Source organism: Coregonus clupeaformis, chromosome 9, assembly GCF_020615455.1.
Source record: "Coregonus clupeaformis isolate EN_2021a chromosome 9, ASM2061545v1, whole genome shotgun sequence".
NCBI lineage: Eukaryota > Metazoa > Chordata > Actinopteri > Salmoniformes > Salmonidae > Coregonus > Coregonus clupeaformis.
This window is the reverse complement of record NC_059200.1, coordinates 16,465,160-16,486,839: the sequence shown is the minus strand read 5'-3', so window position 1 is coordinate 16,486,839 and position 21,680 is coordinate 16,465,160. Positions and strand designations below refer to the sequence as shown.

At 45.0% G+C, this 21,680-nt stretch overlaps 1 protein-coding gene across 1 annotated transcript in view; it reads left to right on the top strand.

Annotated features, from left to right (window-relative positions):
• LOC121574508 (protein Shroom3) overlaps positions 1-21,680 on the top strand; it is a 133,281-nt gene that overhangs the window by 71,847 nt on the left and 39,754 nt on the right. The window contains exons 4-6 of the mRNA XM_045222756.1: positions 12,523-12,654; positions 20,531-20,650; positions 20,884-21,621. Of these exons, the coding sequence (XP_045078691.1) occupies positions 12,523-12,654; positions 20,531-20,650; positions 20,884-21,621 (990 nt within the window). The remainder of the gene's footprint in view (positions 1-12,522; positions 12,655-20,530; positions 20,651-20,883; positions 21,622-21,680) is intronic.

Below are 21,680 nucleotides of genomic sequence, written 5' to 3'. Positions count from 1 at the left end.
TCATCATTCTCCAGACCTTATAGGTTATACCTTTATCATTCTCCAGACCTTATAGGTTATATCTTTATCATTCTCCAGACCTTATAGGTTATATCTTTATCATTCTCCAGACCTTATAGGTTATATCTTTATCATTCTCCAGACCTTATAGGTTATATCTTTATCATTCTCCAGACCTTATAGGTTATACCTTCATCATTCTCCAGACCTTATAGGTTATACCTTTATCATTCTCCAGACCTTATAGGTTATATCTTTATCATTCTCCAGACCTTATAGGTTATACCTTCATCATTCTCCAGACCTTATAGGTTATACCTTTATCATTCTCCAGACCTTATAGGTTATACCTTTATCATTCTCCAGACCTTACAGTCCAATGCATCCAACATTATGCATGCCCATCATGGTATTGGGCAGCTGCTATTTAAGAACTCATCTGGTTTAGAAATCAAACTCTGGTCATCTTATTGCAGAGCACATTGTATACATTTTGCCCAGCTGTTTTTAGAGAAGATTGTATTGCAAGGTATATATGTAGGATATGCTGTGTTGGTTGATATGCATATGCTGCTGTCGTTTTGAAACCTCCATGACACACACATCTCTCTATCTACATGCTTTTATTTGGGTTTCTATGCAATTGATATGATTGAATGTTTATTTGAGCCTGCAGCTAGTTAATTGTAATTCACCGACAGAGATAGCTAATGAAATAAAATAAATAAATAAACATCCCTCCCTGCTCCTCCTCCTCCTCCTCCTCCTCCTCCTCCTCCTCTTCCTCTTCATCTTCCTCTTCCTCTTCCTCCTCCTCCTCTTCCTCTTCCTCTTCCTCCTCCTCCTCTTCCTCCTCCTCCTCTTCCTCTCCCCTGCCATCCTCCTCTCCCCCTCCATCCTCCTCTCCCCCTCCATCCTCCTCTCCCCCGCCATCCTCCTCTCCCCCTCCATCCTCCTCCCCCCCTCCATCCTCCTCTCCCCCATCCTCCTCCCCCCCCTCCATCCTCCTCTCCCCCTCCATCCTCCTCCCCCCCCTCCATCCTCCTCTCCCCCTCGCTCCGTCTAATCCCCTCTCCAATTTCAGTTTCCTCTCAGATCAAAAGATTATCCAGGCAGACTGTGTTTGTTCCCACAGTGCAGATAAGGTTTCTGTTCGGAGACACACCCTGTTCGTCTGTCTCTCTCTCTCTCTCTCTCTCTCTCTCCATGACTCTCCATGGCCTGTCCACAGATCACAAAGAACCATCCCTTCAAAGGGGGATGATGTTGTTGAGATAGAAACTGGTCTGCTGGGTCCGTATTCACAAAGCATCTCAGAGTAAGAGTGCTGATCTAGGATCAGGTCCCCCCGGTCCATATAATTAGGATCTAAAATGCAAAACTGATCTCATATCAGCGCTCCCAAGACACTTTGTGAATATGGTGTTCCATATATGGCGACCTGGGCCATCTCTGTCTTTCTCTCCCCCGCTACTCACTCTGGGCCCCTCTTCTGTCTCGGCGCTCGGGACGTTGTATGGATCAAATTCCCGGAGGTTGAGTTTCACGGGAGTGTCAGCAGGCGGGAGAATCCGTCCTCCCTGGGGAAAATGAGGGATCATGGGACACCACGGAAATTCATCCCTTTGTAGAAGGTTGAATTGGGTGTCATGGCTGTTCAGTAGGGGGGGGTGTGTGTGTGTGTTTGTCTGTGTGTGTGTGTTGGTTTGTGTGTGTGTGTGTGTGTGTTTGTGTGTGTGTGTGTGTTTGTGTGTGTTTGTGTGTGTGTGTATTCATATTCTTACACTCTTTCAAATTTGAAAAGGCTATGTCATCATCTAGTCGGCTACTTCACAAACAGATACCCAATCCTTCCTATATTACCTAGTGCCCTTATTCACTGTTCAGGAGAAAACATCCCATCACTCACTGTAGAGAACACATCCATCTCTGAGAAAACATCCCATTCACTCACTGTAGAGAACACATCCATCTCTGAGAAAACATCCCATTCACTCACTGCAGAGAACACATCCATCTCTGAGAAAACATCCCATTCACTCACTGTAGAGAACACATCCATCTCTGAGAAAACATCCCGTTTACTCACTGTAGAGAACACATCCATCTCTGAGAAAACATCCCATTCACTCACTGAAGAGAACACATCCATCTCTGAGAAAACATCCCATTCACTCACTGTAGAGAACACATCCATCTCTGAGAAAACATCCCATTCACTCACTGCAGAGAACACATCCATCTCTGAGAAAACATCCCATTCACTCACTGTAGAGAACACATCCATCTCTGAGAAAACATCCCATTCACTCACTGTAGAGAACACATCCATCTCTGAGAAAACATCCCATTCACTCACTGCAGAGAACACATCCATCTCTGAGAAAACATCCCATTCACTCACTGTAGAGAACACATCCATCTCTGAGAAAACATCCCATTCACTCACTGAAGAGAACACATCCATCTCTGAGAAAACATCCCATTCACTCACTGTAGAGAACACATCCATCACTGAGAAAACATCCCATTCACTCACTGAAGAGAACACATCCATCTCTGAGAAAACATCCCATTCACTCACTGTAGAGAACACATCCATCTCTGAGAAAACATCCCATTCACTCACTGTAGAGAACACATCCATCTCTGAGAAAACATCCCATTCACTCACTGCAGAGAACACATCCATCTCTGAGAAAACATCCCATTCACTCATTGTAGAGAACACATCCATCTCTGAGAAAACATCCCATTCACTCACTGTAGAGAACACATCCATCTCTGAGAAAACATCCCATTCACTCACTGTAGAGAACACATCCATCTCTGAGAAAACATCCCATTCACTCACTGTAGAGAACACATCCATCTCTGAGAAAACATCCCATTCACTCACTGTAGAGAACACATCCATCTCTGAGAAAACATCCCATTCACTCACTGCAGAGAACACATCCATCTCTGAGAAAACATCCCGTTCACTCACTGTAGAGAACACATCCATCTCTGAGAAAACATCCCGTTCACTCACTGTAGAGAACACATCCATCTCTGAGAAAACATCCCATTCACTCACTGTAGAGAACACATCCATCTCTGAGAAAACATCCCATTCACTCACTGCAGAGAACACATCCATCTCTGAGAAAACATCCCATCACTCACTGTAGAGAACACATCCATCTCTGAGAAAACATCCCATTCACTCACTGTAGAGAACACATCCATCTCTGAGAAAACATCCCGTTCACTCACTGTAGAGAACACATCCATCTCTGAGAAAACATCCCGTTCACTCACTGCAGAGAACACATCCCATCCATCTCCCCCAGTAGCCGAAAGACGGTGTACCCATCATGTCAACACCCATGACAGGAAGCCAACTGACAGACTGACACACCCTCAGTAATGGCACACCCTGAATAATGACAGATAATCGCTGTAGCTAGATGATGATTCTCCCCCTGAACTATAGCCGCCCTCTCTTCATGTCTGCTCAGCGCCTGCCTAATGGCCTCTGGGTGTGGGTCTGCTGGATGACTAAAGGACAGGAGTCACGTGTCGACTGATAGTGTGCCCCCCCCCAAATGGCACCCTGTTTCCTGTAGAGCCCCTGGTTCAAAAGTAGTGCACCATAAATGGAATAGGGTGCCATTTGGGACGCAGCCATAGAACTGGGGAAGAGGAGAGGAGAAGAGAGAAGATTAGAGTCATTGTTCTGTGTGACCACGTGCTTATCATGGGTTGGGTTTTCCCCTCTGAGCATTCAAATTCATTTCTGGGCCTTGGATATTGAATAAGGACTGAGTCTCTCTCTCTCTCTCTCTCTCTCTCTCTCTCTCTCGCTCTCTCTCCCTCCCTCTCTCTCTCTCTCTCTCTCTCTCTCTCTCTCTCTCTCTCTCTCTCTCTCTCTCTCTCTCTCTCTCTCTCTCTCTCTCTCTCTCTCTATCACTTGCCCTATCTCCCTCCTTCCCTCTCTCTCTGTCTCTCTCCCTCCATCTCCTTCTCGCTGTTAGTTCCCAGTGTCCAGAGCATCGCAGGGCAGGAAGTTTACTTCATGCTTCATCGTATGTTAGCGAGGTAATGACGTCTAATTGCGTGCTGGTTGCGTGCGACTCTAACCCTCCTTCGCTAGCCTTCCCTGCCAGCCTCTGCCCACCGCCTACCATTTTAGAGTTGATTGTTGAACGGTGACGTTAGCGGACCAAGCAGGTTGTTGTGTCGTACAGTACTGTACCATGGATCTGCTAGGGGACTTCTACAGGAGGAAGCTCCGGAGGAAGCAGAAGAAGGGGGATGTAGGGCTGGGGACGGGGCCGGGGCCGGGGGAGCTGGGACGGTCAGACAGGGCGTTGTGCAAGTCCCCCTCTGAGACCAGTGTCAACCGCCTGGCCACCGGACTCATCTCCAAGGTACTACGCTTCACCAGGTAACTGGAACACTTCCTACCTGAGGGTTAGGGTTAAGGTTAGGGTAGGGTAGGATTCTGGGGGTGGTGCAGTGTGGGGGCTGTAACATGGCTGTAGTAGACTCCTATGGCAAGGGAACCTGGGGGGTAGGGTTGGTTCTAGGGTAATGTTCTGGGGGGTAGGATTGGTTCTAGGGTAATGCTCTGGGGGGTAGGGTTGGTTCTAGGGTAATGTTCTGGGAGGTAGGGTTGGTTCTAGGGTAACGTTCTGGGGGTAGGGTTGGTTCTAGGGTAACATTCTGGGGGTAGGGTTGGTTTTAGGGTAACATTCTGGGGGGTAGGGTTGGTTTTAAGGTAACATTCTGGGGTAGGGTTGGTTTTAAGGTAACATTCTGGGGGGTAGGGTTGGTTTTAAGGTAACATTCTGGGGGGTAGGGTTGGTTTTAAGGTAACATTCTGGGGGGTAGGGTTGGAGGTTTCACCTGCTCTGTAGTCTGTGGTCTGTCTGTTCCACAGCTGGTCTTCTAAGGAGACTGGTGCATTGGGACCTACAGGCTCATCTTAAGGCCTGGATTCCTGACTCAGGTGTGGTGTGTGGAGTGAGTTTGTGCAGTTTGTGCAGTTTTGTTGAGCAAAGTTGGATAAATAGTCAAAAATGCTGGAATGTTGTAAAGATGTTTGTTACGTGATGTATCACTATGGGGGTGTAAACAATGGATTATTTCATGTTTCTGTAGCTGGACGAAGGTGAAGATAGCATCATTTCCTGTTTATCTTCTAAGTTAAGTACTGTGTTTGGGGATCAGGAAGATCTTCTAAGCTGACAAACATGAAATATGATGGCTGCTTGTTAGACAGTTGGCATAGCATAACTGAGAAGAGCAGTTAGTTTGAAACAGGAGAGGTTGGAGAGCTTGATCTGAATGTAGAGAGTAGAGACCCCCTGGTCTGAATGTAGAGAGTAGAGACCCCCTGGTCTGAATGTAGAGTAGAGACTCCCTGGTCTGAATGTAGAGAGTAGAGACCCCCTGGTCTGAATGTAGAGAGTAGAGACCTCCTGGTCTGAATGTAGAGAGTAGAGACCCCCTGGTCTGAATGTAGAGACCCCTGGTCTGAATGTAGAGATTAGAGACCCCCTGGTCTGAATGTAGAGAGTAGAGACTCCCTGGTCTGAATGTAAGGAGTAGAGACCTCCTGGTCTGAATGTAGAGTAGAGACTCCCTGGTCTGAATGTAGGGAGTAGAGACTCCCTGGTCTGAATGTAGGGAGTAGAGAGCCCCTGGTCTGAATGTAGAGAGTAGAGACCCCCTGGTCTGAATGTAGAGAGTAGAGACCCCCTGGTCTGAATGTAGAGAGTAGAGACCCCCTGGTCTGAATGTAGAGACCCCCTGGTCTGAATGTAGAGAGTAGAGACCCCCTGGTCTGAATGTAGAGAGTAGAGACCCCCTGGTCTGAATGTAGGGAGTAGAGACCCCCTGGTCTGAATGTAGAGAGTAGAGACCACCTGGTCTGAATGTAGAGAGTAGAGACCCCCTGGTCTGAATGTAGAGAGTAGAGACCCCCAGGTCTGAATGTAGGGAGTAGAGACCGGTCTGAATGTAGAGAGTAGAGACCCCCTGGTCTGAATGTAGGGAGTAGAGACCCCCTGGTCTGAATGTAGAGAGTAGAGACCCCCTGGTCTGAATGTAGAGAGTAGAGACCCCCTGGTCTGAATGTAGAGAGTAGAGACCCCCTGGTCTGAATGTAGGGAGTAGAGACCTGGTCTGAATGTAGAGAGTAGAGACCCCCAGGTCTGAATGTAGAGAGTAGAGACCCCCTGGTCTGAATGTAGAGAGTAGAGACCACCTGGTCTGAATGTAGAGAGTAGAGACCCCCTGGTCTGAATGTAGGGAGTAGAGACCCCCTGGTCTGAATGTAGAGAGTAGAGACCCCCTGGTCTGAATGTAGAGAGTAGAGACCTCCTGGTCTGAATGTAGAGAGTAGAGACCCCTGGTCTGAATGTAGAGAGTAGAGAACTCCTGGTCTGAATGTAGGGAGTAGAGACCCCCTGGTCTGAATGTAGAGAGTAGAGACCCCCTGGTCTGAATGTAGAGAGTAGAGACCCCCTGGTCTGAATGTAGGGAGTAGAGACCCCCTGGTCTGAATGTAGAGAGTAGAGACCCCTGGTCTGAATGTAGAGTAGAGACTCCCTGGTCTGAATGTAGGGAGTAGAGACCCCCTGGTCTGAATGTAGGGAGTAGAGACCTTCTGGTCTGAATGTAGAGTAGAGACCTCCTGGTCTGAATGTAGAGAGTAGAGACCACTGGTCTGAATGTAGAGAGTAGAGACCCCCTGGTCTGAATGTAGAGAGTAGAGACCCCTGGTCTGAATGTAAAGAGTAGAGACCCCCTGGTCTGAATGTAGAGAGTAGAGACCCCCTGGTCTGAATGTAGAGACCCCCTGGTCTGAATGTAGAGAGTAGAGACCCCCTGGTCTGAATGTAGAGAGTAGAGACCCCCTTGTCTGAATGTAGAGACCCCCTGGTCTGAATGTAGAGAGTAGAGACCCCCTGGTCTGAATGTAGAGAGTAGAGACCCCCTGGTCTGAATGTAGGGAGTAGAGACCTTCTGGTCTGAATGTAGAGAGTAGAGACCCCCTGGTCTGAATGTAGGGAGTAGAGACCTTCTGGTCTGAATGTAGGGAGTAGAGACCTCCTGGTCTGAATGTGGAGAGTAGAGACCCCCTGGTCTGAATGTAGGGAGTAGAGACCTTCTGGTCTGAATGTAGGGAGTAGAGACCTCCTGGTCTGAATTTAGAGAGTAGAGACTCCTTGGTCTGAATGTAGAGAGTAGAGACCCCATGGTCTGAATGTAGGGAGTAGAGACCTTCTGGTCTGAATGTAGAGAGTAGAGACCCCCTGGTCTGAATATAGAGAGTATAGACCCCCTGGTCTGAATGTAGGGAGTAGAGACCTTCTGGTCTGAATGTAGGGAGTAGAGACCTTCTGGTCTGAATGTAGAGAGTAGAGACCTCCTGGTCTGAATGTAGAGAGTAGAGACCTCCTGGTCTGAATGTAGAGAGTAGAGACCCCCTGGTCTGAATGTAGAGAGTAGAGACCTTCTGGTCTGAATGTAGGGAGTAGAGACCTTCTGGTCTGAATGTAGAGAGTAGAGACCTTCTGGTCTGAATGTAGGGAGTAGAGACCTTCTGGTCTGAATGTAGAGAGTAGAGACCTTCTGGTCTGAATGTAGAGAGTAGAGACCTCCTGGTCTGAATGTAGAGAGTAGAGACTCCCTGGTCTGAATGTAGAGAGTAGAGACCTTCTGGTCTGAATGTAGAGAATAGAGACCTCCTGGTCTGAATGTAGGGAGTAGAGACCCCCTGGTCTGAATGTAGGGAGTAGAGACCCCCTGGTCTGAATGTAGAGAGTAGAGACCCCCTGGTCTGAATGTAGAGACCCCCTGGTCTGAATGTAGGGAGTAGAGACCCCCTGGTCTGAATGTAGAGAGTAGAGACCCCCTGGTCTGAATGTAGAGAGTAGAGACCCCCTGGTCTGAATGTAGAGAGTAGAGACCTTCTGGTCTGAATGTAGGGAGTAGAGACCTTCTGGTCTGAATGTAGAGAGTAGAGACCTCCTGGTCTGAATGTAGAGAGTAGAGACCTCCTGGTCTGAATGTAGAGAGTAGAGACCCCCTGGTCTGAATGTAGAGAGTAGAGACTTTCTGGTCTGAATGTAGAGAGTAGAGACCTCCTGGTCTGAATGTAGAGAGTAGAGACCTCCTGGTCTGAATGTAGAGAGTAGAGACCTCCTGGTCTGAATGTAGAGAGTAGAGACCCCCTGGTCTGAATGTAGAGAGTAGAGACCTCCTGGTCTGAATGTAGAGAGTAGAGACCCCCTGGTCTGAATGTAGGGAGTAGAGACCTTCTGGTCTGAATGTAGAGAGTAGAGACCTTCTGGTCTGAATGTAGAGAGTAGAGACCGCCTGGTCTGAATGTAGAGAGTAGAGACCCCCTGGTCTGAATGTAGAGACCACCTGGTCTGAATGTAGGGAGTAGAGACCTTCTGGTCTGAATGTAGAGAGTAGAGACCTCCTGGTCTGAATGTAGAGACCCCCTGGTCTGAATGTAGGGAGTAGAGACCTTCTGGTCTGAATGTAGAGAGTAGAGACCTTCTGGTCTGAATGTAGAGAGTAGAGACCTCCTGGTCTGAATGTAGGGAGTAGAGACCTCCTGGTCTTCACTGTATGTAAATCAGACTATTGTGAAAGCTTGGTTGTGAGGCCATGGAGATGATAGCTAGGCCCCCCCTGCTTCATGGCTTCTGGTGAGAAGGGAGGACGAAGGAGGACGAAGGAGGACGAGGGTGAGTCAGAGAGAGGGGGAGGCAGTCAGTCTACTTTCAGCACAGTGATAGCATGCAGCTGGACTCTCCTGTGGCTCATGCCCAGGCCAGGACTACCGGGACGGGTTGAGGGATTGGCTATGGGGATGGTCTTAGCTCAGCAATGACTTCTCACTTGTAAACACATCCCGAGCTGCTAACCTCTCAGTCAATCATTTGCTTGACTGGTGCTGAAGGCCAGGAGGTAGCTGTTGTCAAATAGTATTCAAGTTTGGGGGTTTAAACCAGACGTCTTGCCAAAACATTCTCCTAGCAGTAGCAGTAGTACAATGCAAGCTGCGTGTGGATTGGATAAATGGTGCGTTGAGGTATTTCCCTGTTTAGGGGTCAAAGGCCTTTTGGGAACCAGTGTTGTCTGCTTCATAACTGTTTCTGGTTGCCATGGTTAATCTCTTAAGCAACAATTCATTCCTGATAGATGAGCGTTGATGTTTATCTCAGTCAACAGTCTGGTTGCAGTCTGGTTGCTGTTAGGGGTTTGTGTTGTGTTTTCTGGGACAAAACGGCAGCAGAAGTAGCAGTCTGTCTGGTGATCAGGCGTGAAAACACTTGTTATAAAAACAGCAACAGCTAAGGAGAGGAGACCACAGCAGTTTGGGTTGGGGGACAAGAAGACAGTGCGACTACTTCATGACGCATGACTTACCCTCTTTACTCTTGGGGGCCCCTTGGTTCCTAAAAGGACCAGAGGTCATTGTCCTCCATCTCACTCAGTAGGAGGAAAGCTTTTCATTATGCATAGTGACAATTAAACCCACCTGCTGTCGTTGTGTTGGACATTCACCATCTTTCACACTCACAGGCAGCATTCACAGGCTTAACGAACCATCAACAAGTTGTCATAAACTCTCAGAGGCGTTGCGATCTGATGTGACTAACTACATTCGGATGTTGGTTCACTCTGCTCTGTGAATCCCTCTGGGCATCCCTCCAAACACTAATATCTTCCAGCTTGTACATATGATGTAACAATATACAGTATAACAATATATGAACATGCATTATCATTAGGCAATACCAGACCCCTATACGCACATGGCTTTGGGCTATACAGTATTTTGGACACTATACCATTTAAATAGACTTTGTGTAAAACAACCTTTCTAACCCTCTCTTTTCATTGTTAATGTTTAGTTCAGACCCATTAAATAAGGCTATCAATGTCACTTTGCATTACCAGTTTGGTTTGATGATAATGGTATGAGATGGTAATGATTTGGTATGAAATGCTAATGATTTGGTTGTGGTTGACTATCGGTCTAAAATACATCAGTATGGGGTTGTGGTTGACTAACGGTCTAAAATACATCACTATGGGGTTGTGGTTGACTAACGGTCTAAAATACATCAGGTTGGGGTTGTGGTTGACTAACGGTCTAAAATACATCACTATGGGGTTGTGGTTGACTAACGGTCTAAAATACATCACTATGGGGTTGTGGTTGACTAACGGTCTAAAATACATCACTATGGGGTTGTGGTTGACTAACGGTCTAGAAGACATCACTATGGGGTTGTGGTTGACTAACGGTCTAAAATACATCACTATGGGGTTGTGGTTGACTAACGGTCTAAAATACATCACTATGGGGTTGTGGTTGACTAACGGTCTAAAATACATCACTATGGGGTTGTGGTTGACTAACGGTCTAAAATACATCAGGTTGGGGTTGTGGTTGACTAACGGTATGGGGTGGTGTTAGAGTGATTCTGAGCATTAAGAGGGTAACCTACATCTGTAGTCTACTTTATGTGTATACAGTGCATTCAGACCCCTTGACTTTTCCCACATTTTGCTGTTACATCCTTATTCTAAAATGGATTAAATGATTTATTTTACTCATCAATCTACAATACCCCATAATGACAAAGCTAAAACAGGTTTTTATAAATTTTAGCAAATGTATAAAATAAAATAAAACAGAAATACCTTATTTACATAAGTATTCAGAACCTCTGCTATGAGACTCGAAATTGATATGATTTGGAAAGGCACACACCTGTCTATATAAGGTCCCACAGTTGACAGTGCATGTCAGAGCAAAAACCAAGCCATCAGGTCGAAGGAATTGTCTGTAGAGCTCCGAGACAGGATTGTGTTGAGGCACAGATCTGGGGAAGGGTACCGAAAGATTTCTGCAGCATTGAAGGTCCCCAAGAACACAGTGGCCTCCATCATTCTTAAATGGAAGAAGTTTGGAACCACCAAGACTCTTCCTAGAGCTGGCCACCCGGCCAAACTGAGCAATCGGGGGAGAAGGGCCTTGGTCAAGAACCCGATGGTCACTCTGACAGAGCTCCAGAGTTCCTCTGTGGAGATGGGAGAATCTTCCAGAAGGACAACCATCTCTGCAGCACCACCAAACAGGCCTTTATGGTAGAGTGGCCAGACGGAAGCCACTCCTCAGTAAAAGGCACATGACAGCCCGCTTGGAGTTTGCCAAAAGGCACCTAAAGGACACTCAGACCATGAGAAACAAGATTCTCTGGTTTGATGAAACCAAGATTGAACTCTTTGGCCGGAATGCCAAGCGTCACATCTGGAGGAAACCTGGCACCATCCCTACGGTGAAGCATGGTGGTGGCAGCATCATGCTGTGGGGATGTTTTTCAGTGGCAGGGACTGGGAGACTAGTCAGGATCGAGGGAAAGATGAACGGAGCAAAGTACAGAGAGACCCTTGATGAAAACCTGCTCCAGAGCTCTCAGGACCACAGACTGAGGTGAAGGTTCACCTTCCAACAGGACAATGACCCTAAGCACACAGACAAGACAACGCAGGAGTGGCTTCGGGACAAGTCCCTGAATGTCCTTGAGTGGCCCAGCCAGAGCCCGGACTTAAACCCGATCATACATCTCTGGAGAGACCTGAAAATAGCTGTGCAGCAACGCTCCCCATCCAACCTGACAGAGCTTTAGAGGATCTGCAGAGAAAAATGGGAGAAACTCCCCAAATACAGGTGTGCCAAGCTTGTAGCGTCATACCCAAGAAGACTTGAGGCTGTAATCGCTGCAAAAGGTGCGTCAACAAAGTACTCAGTCAAGGGTCTGAATACTTATGTAAATGTGATATTTCAGTCTTTTTTTAATGCCTAAAAACCTGTTTTTCCTTTGTCATTATGGGGTATTGTGTATAGATTGATGAGGGAGAAAAACAATGGAATCCATTTTAGAATAAGGCTGTAACGTAACAAAATGTGGAAAAGTGAAGGGGTCTGAATACTTTCCGAATGCACTGTACACAGCCTAATGTATCTGTAGTCTACTTTATGTATATAAGTAAAACACATAGTGATACACATTATGAGTCTCGACCACAATCTGGATCCTGACCTCACTCCATGTCAATGACATCCTGGATCCTGACCTCACTCCATGTCAATGTCAACCTGGATCCTGACCTCACTCCATCTCAATGTCAACCTGGATCCTGACCTCACTCCATCTCAATGTCAACCTGGATCCTGACCTCACTCCATCTCAATGTCAACCTGGATCCTGACCTCACTCCATCTCAATGTCAACCTGGATCCTGACCTCACTCCATCTCATTGACATCCTGGATGCTGACCTCACTCCATCTCAATGACATCCTGGATGCTGACCTCACTCCACTCAAAACTTCCATCCTCAGACGCAGCGAGCCTGTCTCCAGAACTCACTCTCTCTTCTATGTTCTAATTCTATGTTCTATGTTCTAATTCTATGTTCTATGTTCTATGTTCTACAGACGCAGCGAGCCTGTCTCCAGACCTCACTCGTGGCACGCCACCAAGCTAGGTGAGGGCCAGCCAGACCCCAGCATGATGCAAATATCCCAGGGCAGCATGGCCCCTCCCTGGCATCACACCTACCACTCCAGGTTAGTCAATCAATCAAGCAATCAATCAAATGTATTTCTAAAGCCATTTTTTTACAGTTGTCACAAAGTGCTTTTACAGTTTTGTAGCCATGGAGTGGTGAACACAGGACCTCTGTCAGAAAGTCTATAAAGGGCTTATTATTTAAGTGGGTTTTATCAATTTTACATGGAAATATTTTGATCCTTAAACATGTTAAGTATGAGGGCTGTGTTGTTCATATAACATACACTGAGTATACAAAACATTAAGAACACCTGCTCTTTCCATGACATAAGACTAACCAGGTGAGTCCAGGTGAAAGTTATGATACCCCTTATTGATGCCACTTGTTAAATCCACTTCAATCAGTGTAGCTGAAGGGGAGGAGACAGGTTATAGAAGGATATTTAAGCCTTGAGACAATTGAGACATGGATTGTGTATGTGTGCCATTCAGAGGGTGAATGGGAAAGACAAAAGATTCAAGTGTCTTTAAACGGAATATGGTAGTAGGTGCCAGGCGCACCGGTTTGTGTCAAGAACTGCAACGCTGCTGGGTTTTTCACACTCAACAGTTTCCCGTGTGCATCAAGAATGCTCCTCCACCCAAAGGACAATCTAGCCAACTTGACAACAGTGGGAAGCGTTGGAGTCAACGTGGGCCAGCATCCCTGTGGAACCATAAGGACTGGAGTGAGTTATCTGGTCTGCCACATGGACACTGGAGTCTTGAAGACAAAGGAATTCAGACACTACCAAGACCAGAGTAAAGATTGCTAACCAAATCCGCTCGATGCCATGATCTTTCGACATAAAGTATGTGTGTAATAGTAGTAATTCTATAGTAGGTTATATAGCCTGGTAAGTCATACCTTTACGACTGGTTTCATAAGACCTATGGTTTCTATAGAGTGTGGCTAATTCCGAAATGGCAAAAGTAGTGCACTATATAGGGAATAGGGTGCCATTCTCTGGTCTAAAGTAGTGCACTATATAGGGAATAGGGTGCCATTCTCTGGTCTAAAGTAGTGCACTATATAGGGAATAGGGTGCCATTTGGGACACAGATACCACTCTCTTGGTGCTCAGTTGAACCCAGCTGTTTCTTAACGGAAAACAGTAGTATATTATCTTAGAGGTAGACACGTGACAGGACACAGGGGTTAAAGTTCTCCGGCAATGCGACGGAAATCCCGTCATTGATTTCCGAGAGGTTGTTTTCGAGGTCGGTGTAGATCCAGAATAACAATCTCTGGTTATGTCTGTTCTATGAAATATACAGTGGGGGAAAAAAAGTATTTAGTCAGCCACCAATTGTGCAAGTTATCCCACTTAAAAAGATGAGAGAGGCCTGTAACTTTCATCATAGGTACACTTCAACTATGACAGACAAATTGAGAAAAAAAAATCCAGAAAATCACATTGTAGGATTTTTAATGAATTTATTTGCAAATTATGGTGGAAAATAAGTATTTGGTCACCTACAAACAAGCAAGATTTCTGGCTCTCACAGACCTGTAACTTCTTCTTTAAGAGGCTCCTCTGTCCTCCACTCGTTACCTGTATTAATGGCACCTGTTTGAACTTGTTATCAGTATAAAAGACACCTGTCCACAACCTCAAACAGTCACACTCCAAACTCCACTATGGCCAAGACCAAAGAGCTGTCAAAGGACACCAGAAACAAAATTGTAGACCTGCACCAGGCTGGGAAGACTGAATCTGCAATAGGTAAGCAGCTTGGTTTGAAGAAATCAACTGTGGGAGCAATTATTAGGAAATGGAAGACATACAAGACCACTGATAATCTCCCTCGATCTGGGGCTCCACGCAAGATCTCACCTCGTGGGGTCAAAATGATCACAAGAATGGTGAGCAAAAATCCCAGAACCACACGGGGGGGACCTAGTGAATGACCTGCAGAGAGATGGGACCAAAGTAACAAAGCCTACCATCAGTAACACACTACGCCGCCAGGGACTCAAATCCTGCAGTGCCAGACGTGTCCCCCTGCTTAAGCCAGTACATGTCCAGGCCCGTCTGAAGTTTGCTAGAGTGCATTTGGATGATCCAGAAGAGGATTGGGAGAATGTCATATGGTCAGATGAAACCAAAATATAACTTTTTGGTAAGAACTCAACCTCGTCGTGTTTGGAGGACAAAGAATGCTGAGTTGCATCCAAAGAACACCATACCTACTGTGAAGCATGGGGTGGAAACATCATGCTTTGGGGCTGTTTTTCTGCAAAGGGACTAGGACGACTGATCCGTGTAAACGGAAAGAATGAATGGGGCCATGTATCGTGAGATTTTGAGTGTAAACCTCCTTCCATCAGCAAGGGCATTGAAGATGAAACATGGCTGGGTCTTTCAGCATGACAATGATCCCAAACACACCGCCCGGGCAACGAAGGAGTGGCTTCGTAAGAAGCATTTCAAGGTCCTGGAGTGGCCTAGCCAGTCTCCAGATCTCAACCCCATAGAAAATCTTTGGAGGGAGTTGAAAGTCTGTGTTGCCCTGCGACAGCCCCAAAACATCACTGCTCTAGAGGAGATCTGCATGGAGGAATGGGCCAAAATACCAGCAACAGTGTGTGAAAACCTTGTGAAGACTTACAGAAAACGTTTGACCTGTGTCATTGCCAACAAAGGGTATATAACAAAGTATTGAGAAGCTTTTGTTATTGACCAAATACTTATTTTCCACCATAATTTGCAAATAAATTCATTACAAATCCTACAGTGTGATTTTCTGGATTTTTTTTTCTCATTTGCTCTGTCATAGTTGACGTGTACCTATGATGAAAATTACAGGCCTCTCTCATCTTTTTAAGTGGGAGAACTTGCACAATTGGTGGCTGATTAAATACTTTTTTTCCCCACTGTATGCACAAATAAATGTATACTCAAATATTTTATTTTCTCTTGTTACGCTGTTGTGCACTGAACTGACATGCATGTTTGTTGATGACACTCCAGTGTTCAGATGAAGGGAATTGAACAGTATATAATGAGCACCACAGGAGCGCTCAACTCAAACAGCTGTATAACCTACTGTAGCTGCTGGTAAAGTCATTCAACGACTCTACTTTCCAGTGCTACTATTTTTGCCATGTAACGTGGTTATTAAAACAAAATCAGACAACCCCATAGTAGAATAGTTGACTTATTTCCCCCAGTCGGCTTGTTGTTGTGCGTTCTATGCGAGATACATATTCCTCTCGAGGCGCATTCAAGTTGCTAGAGCCATAGGAGGGAACCGTATTCTGACAAGCAGTCAATGCATAACAGTTCTTAACGCAATCGCGGAAAAGCAGTTTTGGCCTTTGTTTAAAAAAAGAGGCGATCCCGGTTTTACATTGCTACCACGTTTATTGTTCTACTCCTTCGCGTTGGATCGTTTCAAGCATGGTTTAGGAGCAGCTGGGTAACAACCTCTTAAAGGGGCAATGTTGTCTTAAAAGGGCAATGACATACTTTGTAATAGAAACAAAAATAATGTTGTTTCGAGTGAATTATTATTAATAATTATTTATATATTCATATTTATAATAAAATAATTATAATAATCAGGATGTTGTGTCCAATGGGGTAAATGCAGATGGACAAACCCCATGCTTCAGCCTTTGTACATTTTATATCCACTATGCTTTGTCAGCTGGGCTACAGGTGATAATGCAATGCTTATTGCTAATAGTACATATAGACCATGCAATATGTTATTGGGCCCATTTCTGGAGGTGGAAATTATATTTGTATACATTTTATTTTTATACATTTTGGAGTAGAATGGCCTTTTAAAAAGTCACCAGAACTGAGCTTCTCAGTCCTTCTACATAAAACTTATCCCAGGGAGGACCCTGGACCGCCTTAGCAAGGGGACTGGAATTGGTCAAACTCCTCTTTCCCTAAAAGCATGATGGTCATGACTTTCTTACATGAAAGTGGAGGTTAACTTGCCCCCAGGCAATCGATATGAGATCGACTTAAGTTTCAGCCATGTTTTTTTTTTTTTTTGCTTTAACCTCTGAGGACAGTAGTGTATTATCTTAGACTGTGACTCATGAAAGGACAGTAGTGTATTATCTTAGACTGTGACTCATGAAAGGACAGTAGTGTATTATCTTAGACTGAGACTCATGAAAGGACAGTAGTGTATTATCTTAGACTGAGACTCATGAAAGGACAGTAGTGTATTATCTTAGACTGAGACTCATGAAAGGACATTAGTGTATTATCTTAGACTGAGACTCATGAAAGGACATTAGTGTATTATCTTAGACTGTGACTCATGAAAGGACAGTAGTGTATTATCTTAGACTGAGACTCATGAAAGGACAGTAGTGTATTATCTTAGACTGAGACTCATGAAAGGACAGTAGTGTATTATCTTAGACTGAGACTCATGAAAGGACAGTAGTGTATTATCTTAGACTGTGACTCATGAAAGGACAGTAGTGTATTATCTTAGACTGTGACTCATGAAAGGACAGTAGTGTGTTATCTTAGACTGTGACTCATGAAAGAACAGTAGTGTATTATCTTAGACTGAGACTCATGAAAGGACAGTAGTGTATTATCTTAGACTGAGACTCATGAAAGGACAGTAGTGTATTATCTTAGACTGTGACTCATGAAAGGACAGTAGTGTATTATCTTAGACTGAGACTCATGAAAGGACAGTAGTGTATTATCTTAGACTGAGACTCATGAAAGGACAGTAGTGTATTATCTTAGACTGAGACTCATGAAAGGACAGTAGTGTATTATCTTAGACTGTGACTCATGAAAGGACAGTAGTGTATTATCTTAGACTGTGACTCATGAAAGGACAGTAGTGTGTTATCATAGACTGTGACTCATGAAAGAACAGTAGTGTATTATCTTAGACTGAGACTCATGAAAGGACAGTAGTGTATTATCTTAGACTGAGACTCATGAAAGGACAGTAGTGTATTATCTTAGACTGAGACTCATGAAAGGACAGTAGTGTATTATCTTAGACTGTGACTCATGAAAGGACAGTAGTGTATTATCTTAGACTGTGACTCATGAAAGGACAGTAGTGTGTTATCTTAGACTGTGACTCATGAAAGAACAGTAGTGTATTATCTTAGACTGAGACTCATGAAAGGACAGTAGTGTATTATCTTAGACTGTGACTCATGAAAGGACAGTAGTGTATTATCTTAGACTGAGACTCATGAAAGGACAGTAGTGTATTATCTTAGACTGTGACTCATGAAAGGACAGTAGTGTATTATCTTAGACTGAGACTCATGAAAGGACAGTAGTGTATTATCTTAGACTGTGACTCATGAAAGGACAGTAGTGTATTATCTTAGACTGTGACTCATGAAAGGACAGTAGTGTATTATCTTAGACTGAGACTCATGAAAGGACATTTGATCCAACAGTCAACTGCCCGTAAAGTTGATGTGTTTAGGACAGGACGGCTTGTTTGCAGATGGGTCAGGTGAAAACGTCACAAAAACGATGCACATGCTTCAATGGAGCAGAAGTCTGTGTGTCATTGTGATTCCGGATGGCCAGATAGCTAGCAACAATGACAAGAAGCTGCCATGTGGGGAATCGTAGGTGGCTCGTTTCACCTCGTTTCATCTTGTTCTTGGTACCATGTCTTGTTTTGAGGTGTTTTGACTGATGTCACTGCTAATATAGCAAAGATTTGCTAGTTAGCTAACCAATAACTGTAACGATGGATTTGATAGATAACAAATGCTCATTGTGCACATTTATTTATGTTTTCAATAAACATTGGAGACTAAATATAGTTTACATGTTGTCAACAGTCCAATCTAAGCCGACCCCGTCTGTTTTGCACCATAGTTGCACACGTGCCCAACCTGTCTAGGTATTGACGTCATCTGTCTGCTACGGAGGGACATTCCTGGTGACACCTCCCCTCAGCTCTACCGTTCCCATAGCAGCTCCCACTCCCTCTCGGGTCATACAATGTTGGCAGTTATTTGCTAAGAGAGAAGAGAAAGTGAGAGAGAGTGGGGGAGAGAGTGTAGAGAGAGAGAGAGAGAGAGAGAGAGAGAGAGAGAGAGAGAGAGAGAGAGAGAGAGAGAGAGAGAGAGAGAGAGAGAGAGAGAGAGTTCAAATTCAAGCTGCTTTATTGGCATGAAAAACATTGTGTCCATATTGCCAAAGCAACAATGTATACAATAATAAAATAATAAACAATAACAAATAATAATATAAAATGGTAGTAAACAATTATCAAAATTAAATACAAAAATAATAACAATACAATGGTAACAGTCAATAGTAGAAATGTAATAAATATACAAATCTAAATATGGAAAATGAAACTATAACTAACTTATAACTAAATAACGGTCATCTTCACCATTACATCAGTACTACAACTACCATCATCATTACTACCAAAACTACCACCACCATCATTGATCTGCCATCATTACCATTACCACCCATACCACTACTATTTGGAATGATAAACAACAATAATAATGATAATAACAATAATAATAAGTACGTTACTATTTACTATGCAGATGTTATTATTCAGTGTCCCTCAGGCTATGGCAGGCAAATACATATTTGGCTGCAAGAGGAGCCATTGCTCCTTCGCCCATGAGTATTTTTAGTTTTTTCTCTGGGTTTAATAAATTAAAATTTGGAATAAATCTAGTCATTTCTGTGAATAATGAATCTCTTTGTAAGGAATATTTATCACAGTAAAGGAGAAAGTGCATCTCTGTTTCTACCTCCCCTGTTGTGCAGTGACCACATATACGCTCCTCTTTGGGTAGCCATGTCTTTTTATGTCTGCAGGTTTCTACTGCCAATTGATGGTCACTCAGCCTGTACTTGGTAAGGATCTGTCTCTGCTTCGTATCTCTGACAGAGTAGAGATAATCAGCCAATTCATATTCTCCGTTTAGGGCCAGATAGCAATTTAGTCGGCTTTGGGATTTTGTTTCGTTTTTCCAATGTTGTAAATATGAGTCCTTTGATTGGTTCATGATTTTGTTCATTGGAATTCTTTCTTTTGAAGCAGTGCTGGTGTCAGCTTGGTTGGTTCGGTCCAACACCAGCTGACTGAGAGGGCTCGTTTCTGGGCTCAGCTCTTGGGTTTGAAGTGCTTAAAATTGCAGACTTGAATTTGGACTTGAATTTAGATGTAGCCAAAATGTTAATGATATTTTCTGCATTTTCATTACTACTGGAAAGCGGCCCAATTCTGCCCTACATGCATTAGTTGGTGTATTTCTCTGGACTTGTATAACTTTCCGACAGAATTCTGCATGTAGGGCTTCAATTGGATGTTTGTCCCACATTTTAAAGTCCAGTTTATTGAGTGGCCCCCAAACCTCACTTCCGTAAAGAGCTATTGGTAGGATTACACTGTCAAATATTTTGGTCCAAATTCTAATTGGGATGTTGATTTTGAATAATTTCATTTCTATTGCATACAATGGTCTGCAAGCTTTTTCTTTGAGTGCATTCACTCCCATATTAAAGTTTCCCGATGCAGATATGGTCAGACCAAGGTATGTGTAATTTTTAGTGTGTTCAATTATGGTGTTGTTCAGGGTGAATTTATATTTGTGTTTCTGACATCTGTTTTTTTTCTCTCTCTCTCTCTCTCTCTCTCTCTCTCTCTCTCCCTCTCCCTCTCCCTCTCTCTCTCTCTCTCTCTCTCTCTGTCTCTCTCTCTCGCTGTATCTCTCTCTCTCTCTCTCTCTCTCTGTATCTCTCTGTCTCTCTCTGCCTCTCTCTCTCTCTCTCTCTCTCTCTCTCTCTCTCTCTCTCTCTCTCTCTCTCTCTCTCTCTCTCTCTCTCTCTCTCTCTCTCTCTCATCCTCCCCCTCTCCTCTCTCTCTCTCTCTCTCTCGTCTCCACAGTGCGTCCACTACAGACCTGTCGGGCTACGACCCAGGTTACCTGAGGAAGAGTCCAGACCAGTACAGTTCTAGAGGAAGTATGGAGAGCCTTGGGGAGCAGCACAGCCACCCAACCTACAGGTGCTGCTCTTTTTATCATGAGGTTTTTGTTATGTTTTTATTATGCGTTATTGTTCCTTGTCTTTGTAATCATAATTTCCAGAGAGGACAACAATGTAGCCTTCAGGTTTATTGTGTTTTTACCCTAGATAATATGTTATGCTGTCTCCGGCTGGAGCAGCCTACTACTGTTAATTATCTAATAAATTCAATCAATCAAGTAAGGATCAATAAAGTACTTCTGTACTCTACAGTTCTTCCTGCCACCAGCTATCTGCCTCCAAGTCCTCCAACAGCATGGACCACCTTCACAATAAGAGGGACTCAGCCTACTCCTCCTTCTCCACCAGCTCTAGTATCCCAGAGTACCTAGCGGCCGCTCCGACCTTTAGTAAGGAGAGGTCGTATTCCATGGAGACGGTTCCGCAGAGGGGCGGGGTTAGTGGAGGAGGCGGGGCCGGGGCGGAGGGAATGCAGCAAGCTGACATCCGATATGTCCGTACGGTCTACGACCCCCAGCAGGGCGGGGCCCAGGAGCACGAGGTCAGCTCCACCTCTGCTGCGTTGCTACGCAACCACGAGGCTGGCAGGGCGGGGTCTTGTAGTGGGGGCGGAGCCGCCTGTTACCGCGGCACCAGTAGCAGTAGTAACAGCAGTGGCGGAAGCAGCAGTGGTGGTAACCATGTTATTAACCCCAACCGTCACAGTGTTGGGCCCATCTGGGGTCAGAGCGCCAGCCGCAGTTCCTACGAGAGCCTGAAGGGGGTGCCGGCTCCTCCCATGCGGAGCGACAGCTACGCGGCCATCAGGAACCATGAGAGGCCCAACTCCTGGTCCAGCCTGGAGCAGACTCGCTCACTCAGGGCTCTCCACAAGGGGTCCACCTCCTCCTGGTACCACTCCTCTGGCTCCGTGGCCTCCGGCTCGGGAAAGGGCTCCTACGGGGCCGAGGGCCAGCTCCACACCGTCATAGAGAAGAGTCCTGAGAGCAGGTATTAAGTCTATTCTATTGTATCCATTAGCGAACCCATGGACATCATGAGTTGTGTTT